A 12,562-nucleotide genomic window follows, 5' to 3' on the forward strand; every position below is an offset into this window, starting at 1 on the left:
TTGGTCAGTCAATAGGTCAGTAGGTTTTCCTCCTCCTCCTCCTCCTCCTCCTCCTCCTCCTCCTCCTTGAGCGAAAGATAAGAGAAGAAGGAGAGAAAGTGGAGATAAGGATAAAATAAACATACAAATAAGAATAAAGATAATAAGAAAAGAAAAAGAAAGAAGGAATTAAAGAAACGAAGAAGGAGAGGAAGGAAGGAAGGAAGGAAGGAAGAAAGGAGGAAGGAGGAAGGAAGGAAGGATGGATGGATGGATGGAAGGAAAGAAGGAAGGAACATAAGAACATAGGAGTCTGCAAGAGGTCTTTAGGCTGTACAAGGCAGCTCCTTTGAACCTAAACTCCCGTGTATCTAACCAACCTAATATCGCTGTCCATGAATTTATCTAATCTATTTTTGAATGTGACGATTGTATTGGCACTCACCTCATGACTGCTCAGCCTGTTCCACTCATCCACCACCCTGTTAGTAAACCAATTTTTGCTAATGTCCCTGTTGAATCTGAATTTATCCAGTTTAAACCCATTACTTTGTGTCCTACCCGGTTCTCTTACCAACAAATCCTTATGAATATCCCCCTTATTAAAGCCCTTCATCCATTTATAAGCCTCGATCATGTCTCCACGCACCCTTCGCCTTTCTAGAAAATGCAAGTTTAACTGTTTGAGTCTTTCCTCGTATGGCAAGTTTCTCAACCCCTGAATCGTCTTAGTCATCCTCCTCTGCTCCGATTGAAACATTTTGATATCCATTCTATAGTAAGGTGACCAGAACTGAACCGCATAGTCAAGATGAGGTCTAACTAATGCTAAATATAGTTTGAGGAAGACTTCGGCGCTTCTGTTGCTTACGCTCCTTGAAATAAATCCCAGTACCCTGTTTGCTCGATTTCTAGCTTGAATGCATTGTGCCCTTGGACGGAGATCAGAGCTCACTAAGACCCCTAAATCCCTCTCGCACCCAGACCTACTTATGGGAGTGTCATTTAAGCAATAGTTATGAGAGGGGTTGTTCCTACCTACACTCAAAATACAGCACTTCCGTACATTGAACTCCATCTGCCATTTATCCGCCCAGTCATACAATCTGTCTAGTTCATCCTGGAGAATACTGGCGTCCTGATCCGACTCGATTACTCTACCGATCTTGGTATCATCCGCAAACTTACTGACATCACAACTAATTCCTGTCTCTAAGTCATTGATATAAATAATAAACAAAAGTGGACCTAATACCGAACCTTGTGGGACCCCACTCGTAACACGTCCCCAGTCAGATCTTTTACCATTGATTTGCACTCTTTGCTTCCTATTACTAAGCCACGCCTTGACCCAGTTCAAAACTTTACCCTCTATTCCGTGATCCTGTAATTTAAGCAACAGTCGTTGGTGAGGAACTTTGTCAAACGCTTTACTAAAATCAAGATAGATTACATCATAATTTTCATCTCTGTCTACCGCCTCAAATACTTTATTGTAGAAGGATAAGAGATTGGTGAGGCATGACTTACCTTTTGTGAACCCATGCTGCGAGTCGTGAATTAAGCTATGTTTCTCTAGATGCCCCCGAATGTTCCTGGCTATTATGGACTCCAGCACCTTGCCTATAACCAATATTATGCTAATTGGGCGATAGTTTGAAGCAGCTGACCTGTCCCCCTTTTTGAAAATCGGCTTCATATTAGTTACTTTCCATAGGCTCGGCACATAGCCAGTATTTACCGACATCTTAAAGATGTCGGTTAGTGGGTCACTGAGTACATCACCTAATTCCTTTAATACCCTCGGAAATATCCCGCCAGGACCTGGCGACTTGTTCTTCTTAAGCTTATCTATCTCATCCTGAACTACTTGCCTGGTAATGATTATATATAAGAAAGGAAGGAAGGAAGGAAGGAGAGGAGAAAAGATGAAGCTAATAACCAAAAAGAGAAACACACACACACACACACACACACACACACACACACACACACACACACACACACACACACACACACACACACACACACACACACACTCAATTATTCACACAGGTATGCACTAAGACCCAACCGTATCGCCTCTATCCATTCCTTCCACTACTTTTCCTTACGTGACTCAACCCATCTCACCTAACTCACACGCTAATTAAGGTGACTCACGTGTACCCAAGGCGACTCATGGGGTACTGGGAGTCATTTCAAGGAGCGTATAAGGAAATAGGACCCCCGAAGTCTTCCCTAAGCTGTATTTAGTATTAGTTAGACTTCATCTCGATCGTGCGGTTCAGTTCTGGTTCCCTTCCTATAGATTGGATGCCAAGGTGTTAGAATCGGGTACAGAAGTCTTCGTCAGTGACTCAATTCTCTTCCCACTGACTCAGGACACAGAAAACCCCGATGACTCAAGAATTCGGGAGAGAGGAGGAGGAGGAGATGGAGGAGGAGGAGGAGGAGGAGGAGGAGGAGACGAAACAAAGAAATAGGAAATGTAGGCCAAGGATTGGGATGCTAAGAAGAAGATGAAGAAGAAGAAGAAGAAGAAGAAGACGAAGAAGAAAAATTAGATGCAATATACACACAAACGTTGATTCAGAAACGTTAGTGAGAGATATTAAAAGAAAGAGAGTAATAATAATAATAATAATAATAATAATAATAATAATAATAATAATAATAATAATAATAATAATAATAGTAATATATGGAGTAAGATCGAAGGGGATTTTTTTTCTAGCGATTCTCTGATGAAAAATAATTATTTAATATTGACACACACACACACACACACACACACACACACACACACACACACACACACACACACAGACATTAGAAAAAAGTGATTGTGCTGTGTCAATTAAAAACTATCTAAAACACACACACACACACACACACACACACACACACACACACACACACACACACACACACACAACTGGATACAATATTTTTCCGTTAATGTTCCTGTTTATTGAAAGAGAGAGAGAGAGAGAGAGAGAGAGAGAGAGAGAGAGAGAGAGAGAGAGAGAGATTGTGTTTTCCAGATTCTTTTGTTTGCTTTCTCGATTCTAAACAACCACACTGACTGACTAACTTATTGTTGACTGAGTGACTAACTGACTGACTAACTGACTAACTGACTGATTTACTGGCTGACTGACTGACCGGCTGACTGACTGACTGACTGACTGACTGACTGGCTGACTTGCTGACTGATTGACTGACTGACTGACCTTGCATTCTTTCATAATAACTGTTCTTTGTGTTTAACGGTCCGAGAGAGAGAGAGAGAGAGAGAGAGAGAGAGAGAGAGAGAGAGAGAGAGGAGGGGGGGGACAAAAGGAATAAAGGGCAAAGAACGATAGGGATAAAAAGGAGGACGAAAAGGATAAACAGGAGCGAGAAGGATGAAGGAGAAGGTCAGGGAGAGAAGGGTCTAAAGGAAGATGAAAATATAATAAAGGTAAGGAAGGAAAGGACTGGAGGGAGGGAGGCAGAGGAGGGAGGGGCAGCAAGCACGAATTCTTTGGCACTATCTGGAAGGAAGCGAGACAGGAGGGGGGGAGGGCGGGGAGGGGGACGATATGAAGCACGGACCGGAGAAAGGAATGCAGGCAGGGCGGCGGGAGGGAGGGGCGGTAGCGGGTCAGTGTGGCTGTCAGCGGGTGTCAGCAGTGTCAGGCAGCGGCGGTGCCTTGGGTACTCACGCGCGTCGTAGGCGGTCACGTCCTTCCTGGTCTTGGCGGTTCGCATGACGCCCTTCTTGGTGGAGTGGTCCGCGGTGAGCACACTCATAGTCCCCGAGGCCTCGCCCTGCCGCCGCGCAACGCGAGCCGCCGCTGCCGTCAAGCCCACACTGACAGCTCTTCACACGGCGCGGAGCACCTGTGTGGCCCCCGCCGCCGCCAATACCACGGCGGCGGCGCGGATCCCTTTCACCTGCAGCCCGATCCTCCCTGGCGGCGGTGCGGGGGGACTCGATCCCTTGCCGGGGGATCGGCCGCCGCCGCGCGCGCCCTCTGCCGCCCGCCGCCGCCGGGATCGATACTCCCCGCCGTCTATCGCGGCGAGACTGGCAATTTTTGCAGCGTTCAGGAGCATGGGCGTGCAGGAGCTCCGTGCAGGCCCACGCTCGCGCTGCAGCAGGCGGCACAACTAGGCAGGGCCGCAGGGGCACGGCGGGGCATGGCGGGGCCAAACTCGCATCCACCCTGGCCCCGCCCCGCCCCCCCGCGCCGCGCCGCCACCCTCCGGAGGGCGCTGCCTTGGCCAACGGGTCATGACCGGTCATGTGTGTGTGTGTGTGTGTGTGTAGTGTGGATTGTAACCGTGCACCTCTGGAGAGTCTATGCCTCTGCAATTCCTCCCCTCCCCAACCACACCATGCGAACTGTGCCATCAGCCGGTCAGGTGTGTGTGTGTGTCGTGCTCTCATTTAGTCTGGAAAGTCTTCCCTTCCAAGAAACTCGATCCTGCGCCGATGAAGTTACGACACACACACACACACACACACACACACACACACACACAAAGTATTAATGTCAATGTCACTAATTGTCGACAACTAAATTATTTCTATTTATTATTATTATTATTATTATTATTATTATTATTATTATTATTATTATTATTATTATTATCATTATTATTATCATTATTATTATTTCTAGAGCAACAGCAACAATCACTAGTCTACTGTCCAGAGAGCAGAGAACAATATATCCTCACAGACAAGCTTGAATAAAAACAAAGGAAATATTATGATAAGTCTAATGTAGGACACAGACACAAGGACAACGTTAACACAGTGTAGCAAAATAGGTGAGAATTTACATATTTGCATAGATTTACATAGATATTCAGAGCACACAGATCCTATGGTCCTATGGTATGATTCTTCTTTTGAACAGAACATGAAAGAAGAAGAGGAGAGAAAGCGGAGGAAAAGAAGAGAGCAAAAAGATGAACAGGAAAGAGAAAGAGGAGGAGAGGGCAGAGGAAATGAGTGCAAAAGATGAGGATAGAGAGAGGAAAAAAGAGATGAAGAAAGGGAAAGAGAGAAGAGGGAATGAAGAGTGCAGGAGATGAGGAGAAGAGAGAAAAGAAGAGAGGAGGAGAGAGAAGAAGAGATGAAGAAGACGATAGATAAGAAAGAAAAGAAAACAGGAGATAGAAGAAGAGAGGAAGAATGAGAAAAGAGAAACAGGAATGAGAGAAAAGAGAAGAGAAGAAGAGGAGAACGAAAGATGAACAGGAGAGAGAAGAGAGGAGATGAGCAGTCCAACAAACAGGAACTACCAGAAGACTACCCCCCCCCCACATTTACCAGGACCTCCCCACACTTACCAGGACCCCCCCACACTTACCAGGACCCCCCCACACTTACCAGGACCCCCCCCCCCACACTTACCAGGACCCCCACACACACTTACCAGAACCCCCCACACTTACCAGGACCCCCCCAGACTTACATCCCCCCCATACACACACACACACACACCTGACAACCTTCAACCTGCCCCCAAAGGAGTCCCATCCCTTGAACTTGAACTTGACGGGATACCTGCCGGGGGGGGACGTCAGCGGTGTTCAATAGGTGGTGTTTGCGCCAATTCCACGGGGTCGCCGCCACCCTTCGCTTCCTCCTAGGTATTTTTATTATTATTTTCTTCTTCTGTGTTCCTAGGGGGCTGGTGAGGCCATTTGGGGGCTTGGAAGACAGTGATTGGGCTTATGATTCTAGTATTTGGGAAGGAAGGAAGGAAGGAAGGAACGGGAGAATGAACATATGTAGGAAAGAAGGAAGAAGAAATAGGAAGGAAGGAAGGAAGGAGAAAGGGATGGTATTTAGGAAGGAAGGAAGGAGAGAGAGATTGAACATATGTATGAAAGAGGGGGGAGAAGGAGGGAATGAAAGTAGGAAGGAAGGAAGGAGAAAGGGTTGATATTTAGGAAGGAAGGAGAGAGAATGGTCAGCTGTAGAAGAGAAGGAAGGAGAAGGAGAGAATGAATGTAGAAAGGAATGAAGGAAGGATAGAGGAAAGAAATGGAAGTAGGAAAAGAGAGAGAGAGAAAGAAAGAATGCAGGAAAGGAGAGAAAGGAAGGAGAGAGGGAAGGTATTTAGGAAGGAGAGAGGGAAGGAATGGAAGTAGGAAGAAAGGAGAGGAAGGAAGGAAGGTAGAGAGAGAGAGAGAGAGAGAGCAAGATGGTCACACACACACACACACACACACACACACACACACAGGGTCACTGATCTTTTATTACACAGGCACTGCAAAGATAAGGATAACAGGGAGATAAAAGGGTAAATTTGTAGCACTTCACCAGTCTCATGAATTACTCAGAGATATCAAGACCTCTAATAGTCAGGGTAACACACACACACACACACACACACAGACATACATACACACACTGATAAGGACACACTCTCCTGCCCTTGGACTAAAGCTCGTGTTGTTAAGTTCGAGAGGTCACTGAAGAGGCGTGATTGAAGTCCCTCTCTCCCTCCCTCCCTTCCTCTCCCTCTCTCTATCTCTTGTCCTTCCCTCACTGACTCACACACACACACACATACACACGCACACACACACATAGGTTCAGTATGAGACGAGCATCTTCACCACAAACACCACCTCCACCTCCACCTCCATACATACATACATACAGTGAGTTCTAGTGTTGGTTTATGTTAAGTTTAAGTGTGAGGGAAGGCTGATTAGTGTGAGCTATGGAGACCAGTTCATTAGTTTTGTTCATCTTTATATTCTGTTCTCTTATCTCTGTTTTAAGTGTTTTTTCAAGAGGGTGAATGTTAATGCTAAGACTCCTCTCCTCCTGAAATCAACCTCTCTTTTGACTTTTAAAATTGACCTCTCTTTTGACCTCTGAAATTGACCTCTCTTTTGACCTCTGAAATTGACCTTGCTTCTGACCTCTTCTTTTTTTCTTTTATCGAAGTGATGCCTAGTGGACTTTTCTGCTGTCTTTTTGCCCTTGACCTCCCCCCCTCTTTTTTTTTTTACAGTCGAGGAAACAGGTCAAGGAAAAAAAAAAAGGGAAAACTACAGGAATTGAAAAAAAAAAATCCCGCTACTCTCTGCTCTTACGAAAATCTATGGTCAGGCGACGTTAGGGTATATATATGTAGTGACCTATTTTGTCTTTGTTTTCATCCATAAGCTTCTTCCTTTACTGAAAATAATCATATGTGCTCATTTTTATTTGGTCTGTATAATATGTGGTCAGTCACGCTATGTGGTCTGTATAAAATGTCTAACTCCTTCACTCTCCATCAGACATCAACCATAGGAGTGTAGGATGCCAGGATATCTCAGAGGAGGCACAAGAAGGATCCCCTCTCCATCCTCTCCTTCCATCCTTTCCTTCTTCATCTGCTCCTACTTTCCTTCTATTGTAATCTCAGATCTTTGTGTAAATCCTAAATCCTTCACTAGACATCAGTAGGAGTGTAGGATCTCAGGAAGGATATGCTAGAACAGCTCCATGAAGGACTGTATCTCTATAACTCCTTCACCCTCCAGACAGCAGCCGTAGGAGTGCAGGCCGCCAGGATGTGTCAGAGGAGGCGCAAGAAGGACCCATCTTCCACCCTGCCCTTTCACCGTGCGCCCCCCTACCTCAGGAGCAACCCTTTCATTATTAAGGGCTACCGGAGCAACCTCTCAACCTCACAGTGCTTCCAGAGGTGAGGGCGAGGGGTCACCTGTTCCACCCAAAGGATTTACAGTGGCATGAATTAGGAGTAAATTGTAATGGAATGATTTGTATTTTTATTATTTGGAATGTGATTGTAAAATACCCTTGGAACCTAGTGATTTTTTGGTGAGGTACTGCAAGGTATGTGAGGTTAAGTTGAGGTCTAAACCTGTCCGCTGCAATTGGCATGGATTTCGCCTTCACTGGTAACATACACTCCCAGGTCTTTCTCTGCTTCTGTGGTGGATAGTGGAGTGTTTCCCATGTGGTATTGGTGTGCTGGATATCCCTTCACTGGTAGCCTGGTAACATACACTCCCAGGTCTTTCTCTGCCTCTGTGGTGGATAGTGGAGTGTTTCCCATGTGGTATTGGTGTGCTGGATATCCCTTCACTGGTAGCCTGGTAACATACACTCCCAGGTCTTTCTCTGCCTCTGTGGTGGATAGTGGAGTGTTTCCCATGTGGTATTGGTGTGCTGGATATCCCTTCACTGGTAGCCTGGTAACATACACTCCCAGGTCTTTCTCTGCCTCTGTGGTGGATAGTGGAGTGTTTCCCATGTGGTATTGGTGTGCTGGATATCCCCTCCCAAGGTGCAGGACTTTATATTTTTCTTCATTGAATTGTAGCAGCCACTTTTTGCTTCACTCCTGTAGCTTGGTGAGGTCTTCTGGTAGGATATCCGCAGCCAAGGGAGTAATGTCAGGGAGCAAAGTATATGATTGTCACCCTTGTAATCTCATCTCCCTTCACCCTTCTTATCTCACATCCCTTCCCTTCCCTTCCCTCACCTCCCTTCCTGTCCCATCACCTTTCTTGCCTCACACTCCTTCCCTCCCTTCACCCTCCTTACCTCACCTTCCCCTCCTACCCCCCCTCATGTTTCCCACCCCTCCACAGTCTCTTCACCTGGAACAACGAGACCCTCAACGTGTGGTCTCATGTGGCTGGCTTCCTGGTCTTCCTCGGCCTACTGGTGTACGATGTGACCTACGTGTTCCATCAGTACAAGGGGACAGCTGATGACGCCCTGGTGGTGGCCTTCGTGCTGTTGTCCTTTATGGTGAGTAGGGGGAAGGGAGAGAAAGGAAGGGAAGTAAGGAAAGGAATATGGAAAGGAGAATGAAAGGAAGGGAAGGAAAAAAAGGAGGAGGGGAGAAAGAAATGAAGGAGAGGGAGGGACGGGAGAGAAAGAAAGGAAGGAATATGGAAAGGGGAATGAAAGGAAGGGAGGGAAGAAAAGGAGAGGAGAAGGAAATGAAGGGGAAAGAAAAAAGGAAGGAAGGGAGAGAGAAAGCAAGGGAGGAAAGGAAGAAAGAAAGGGAGAAAGGAAGGAAAGGAATATGGAAAGGAGAAAGAAAGGAAGGGAAGGAAGAACAGAGAGGAAGGAAGGAAAAACATAGGGAGGAAGGAAAGAAAGGAAGAATAAGAGAGAAAGAAGGGAGGGAAGGGCACGGCAGGAGAAAGGAAGTTCGGTAAAAAAAAATTTAAAAAGAAAAAGAAAGAAAGGACGAATGAGACAAAGAATAAGCCATACCCCCTTGACCTTAACCCCCCCCCCTACCCCCCCAGCTGTGCATGATGATGTCCTCCCTGTACCACACGCTCAACTGTCGCTCGGAAGAATCGTGCCGACGCTGGCTCTCCTACGACATCTTCGGCGTCTCCGCATCCTTCCTCGCCATCTTCCTCAGCGGCATATACTACGGCTTTTGGTGCCCCGAGGTGTGTGGGGGTGTGTGACATGGCATAGCATAGAGATAGCATAACATAAGGGTACTGCTGTTGTTGTTATTGAGAAAGGAAGGTAGGATGAGGTACATAGGATAACATAACATAGAAATACTGTTGTTATTATCAAGAAAGAACATCAGGAATAAGGATAACTTAACTAAGGAAGATAAGATAAGGTACATAGGATAACATAACATAGAGATAACATAACATAACATAACATAGAAATACTGTTGTTATTATCAAGAAAGGGCATCAGGAATAAGGATAACATAACTAAGGAAGATAAGATAAGGTACATAGGATAACATAACATAGAGATAACATAACATAACATAACATAAAAATACTATTGTTATTATCAAGAAAGAACATCAGGAATAAGGATAACATAACTAAGGAAAATAAGATAAGGTACATAGGAAAACATAACATAGAAATAACATAACATAACATAGAGATAACATAACATAATAACAACATAACAGTGACCTGAAGTGTGTTCCGTGCAGTACCTGGGGCTGCGTAACCTGTACATGGGTCTGGTCTGCTGTCTGTTCCTGGGGGCCATGGTCTTCCTGCTGAACCCACGGTGAGGATGAACGCTTAGCCATATGTGGAGGTGTGTGTGTGTGTGTGTGTGTGTGTGTGTGTGTGTGTGTGTGTGTGTGGGAAGGGAGAATGAAGGAGAGGAAAATGGGAGAGAAAGCAAGTTATGTCAGAGGAAGGAGGGATATTATTACTGTGTGTGCACAAGGTATCCTGACTTACCTTTACTAAATCAACCCTCTTTTTTCCCATGTGTGTGTGTGTGTGTGTGTGTGTGTGTGTGTAGTGTGGAAAGGGATGAAGGAAGGGAAGAATGGGAAGAGAAAGCAAGTTATGTCAAGAAAGGAAGGGAGGATATTATTGTTATTATTATTACTTTAAAGAATATCCTACAGCTTACATACACACTAAATCTAACCCCTCTTTTCCCATCTGTCTGTGTGTGTGTGTGTGTGTGTGTGTGTGTGTGTAGGTTCATGGGGCGGGACTGGGATAACACCCGGGTGGCACTCTTCACGGGCTGGGCACTCTCTGGCCTCCTCCCCCTGGCACACTGGATATACATACACGGTGGGCTCGGACCCTCCATCGTACAGGTGAGTGGGGTGATTATACGTACATGGATATACACACATGAATATGCATACACAATTTGTTTTGTTTCTACTTTCTGTTCTATGCTCATGTTTATATTTACGTCAGGCAACCTTCTTCGTTTTTCCTCCTCCAACAGATGTTCCTTCCCCGCATCATCATCATGTACCTCATCAGCGGGGCGGCCGTCGCTGTCTACCTCGGCAAGATTCCAGAGAGGTACTTCCCAGGTGCGTTCCGAAGGTGTTTTGGGTGGGGGGAAGGGAGGGAGGCAGAGGGGGAAGGGAAGGAAGGGAAGGAGGTTTGGAAGGGAGGAGAGAAATATGGGAAGGAGGAAAAGAAGAAGGGGGGAAAGAAAGGAAGGGAAGGAGGTTAGAGAGGGAGAAAGGAAGGAAAGAAGTATGGAAGGGAAAAAAAGGAAGGAAGAAGGAGGGGGGGAAGAAAGGAAGGGAAGGAGGTTAGGAAGGGAGAAAGGAAGGAAAGAAATATGGAAAGGAAGAAAAGAAGGAGAGGGGAAAGAAAGGAAGGGAAGGAGATAAGAAAGGGAGGAAAGGGAGGGAGAAAAGGAGGTTAGAAAGGAAGGAAAGAAATATGGAAACGAGAAAGAAAGGAGGAAAAGAAGGAGGGAGGAGGAAAAGAAGGGAGGGTGTTGTATTTACGAGGGGACTAACTCACTTCTTAAAACTGATTTGTTGATAGGTATTGAAAAGATCAGTATAGTAATGTTATGTTGGTAGGGGTAGGTATAGTAGTAGTAGTAGTAGTAGTAGTAGTAGTAGTAGTAGTAGTTGTAGTAGTAGTAGTAGTAGTAGTAGTAGTAGTAGTAGTGATGGTAGTAGTAGTAGTTTTTTTTTTTTTTTTACAACACAGGAAACAGCTCACCGCTACTCGCTGCTCCTACAATATAGCAGTAGTAATATAAGTAGTAGTAGTAGTAGAAGTAGAAGTAAAGTATTGGCACCATAGCACCACCACCACCACCACCACCACTCCCCTGGCACTCCCCTCCCCAGGCCGGTTCGACATCGTGGGTGCCTCTCACCAGCTGTGGCACCTCATCATTGTGGTGGCTCTGGTCTACTGGCACCAGACCGGCCTGCACTACGCTCACTTTAGGCTGACCTACGGCTGCTCCACTGACCTGCACCTCCACTGAGACGCGCACACACACACACACACATACATACATACATACACACATACACACAAAAAAAAACTTACACACACACACACATAGTTACACGCACACAGTAAAAGACAAACACACACACACACATATGCACACAATAACAGACTGACAGAAGTGCACATAATTATACAAACACACACACACACAGACGCACACAGACACACACATACGCACACAATAACAGACTGACAGAGGTGTGCATATACAAACACACACACATACACATACACATACGCACACAGCAACAGACTGACAGAGGTGCACATATACAAACACACACACACACATACGCACACAAAAACAGACATACAGCAATAGCATATGCCTACCAACTCTACCTTATATTTTTAGACCTACATATCAGTTCTCAGACATCAAGGCGGAACAAAATACTGTCATAAAAAACGTTCACAACCCAAGGCTACTCAGCGGCCTGTCTTAGTAGCTTTTGATAGAGTTTGTGTTAGTATCAATCGCTTCAATGCTCAAATGTCGCTATACCAGTGATAATCTTTAAGGGCGGACACCATGGCTCAAGGCTCAGGCCGGCGAACGATTCAAGTCTTCCATTCCGGGCCTACCTCATGATTTTTTTTTTTTTTTTTTTTTTTTATGGAGAGGAGGGGATTGTTTTTGATGGTGGGACAGTTTTTGATGGTAGGATAGGTTTTGATGGTGGAAGGGACAGAGTTTGATGGTGGAAGGGACAGTTTTTGACGGTGGTAGGGACAGTTTTTGATGGTGATAGGGACAGTTTTTGATGGAGAGGAGGGACAGATTTTGATGGAG

At 45.5% G+C, this 12,562-nt stretch overlaps 1 protein-coding gene and 1 pseudogene across 2 annotated transcripts; one reads left to right on the forward strand and one right to left on the reverse strand.

The window, feature by feature from the left end:
• LOC126983471 (protein unc-119 homolog B-like) overlaps positions 1-3,777 on the reverse strand; it is a 14,140-nt pseudogene extending 10,363 nt beyond the window's left edge.
• Positions 3,778-5,538: 1,761 nt separating this feature from the next.
• On the forward strand, positions 5,539-11,784 carry LOC126983738 (progestin and adipoQ receptor family member 3-like). Of its 2 annotated transcripts, none has more exons than XM_050836804.1 (8): positions 5,539-5,631; positions 7,531-7,694; positions 8,608-8,770; positions 9,280-9,432; positions 9,954-10,033; positions 10,463-10,586; positions 10,724-10,814; positions 11,598-11,784. In XM_050836804.1, the coding sequence occupies exons 2-8, from the start codon at positions 7,561-7,563 to the stop codon at positions 11,738-11,740; spliced, it is 888 nt and encodes a 295-aa protein (XP_050692761.1). In that variant the 5' UTR covers positions 5,539-5,631; positions 7,531-7,560; the 3' UTR covers positions 11,741-11,784. The 2 variants fall into 2 exon arrangements, with proteins under 2 accessions (XP_050692761.1, XP_050692760.1); XM_050836803.1 differs by lacking the exon at positions 5,539-5,631 and adding an exon at positions 6,508-6,654.
• The last annotated feature ends 778 nt before the right edge of the window (positions 11,785-12,562 follow it).

This window comes from Eriocheir sinensis, chromosome 54 (assembly GCF_024679095.1).
Source record: "Eriocheir sinensis breed Jianghai 21 chromosome 54, ASM2467909v1, whole genome shotgun sequence".
Lineage (NCBI taxonomy): Eukaryota > Metazoa > Arthropoda > Malacostraca > Decapoda > Varunidae > Eriocheir > Eriocheir sinensis.

What these genes read in the sequence shown, in the direction of transcription:
- LOC126983738 (XM_050836804.1), top strand. Translation starts at nt 7,561, where the DNA reads ATGTGTCAGAGGAGGCGCAAGAAGGACCCATCTTCCACCCTGCCCTTT. An exon ending in TCGTGCTGTTGTCCTTTATG is followed by an intron (nt 8,771 to 9,279) that starts GTGAGTAGGGGG and finishes CTACCCCCCCAG; the next exon opens with CTGTGCATGATGATGTCCTC. An exon ending in TCGGACCCTCCATCGTACAG is followed by an intron (nt 10,587 to 10,723) that starts GTGAGTGGGGTG and finishes CTCCTCCAACAG; the next exon opens with ATGTTCCTTCCCCGCATCAT.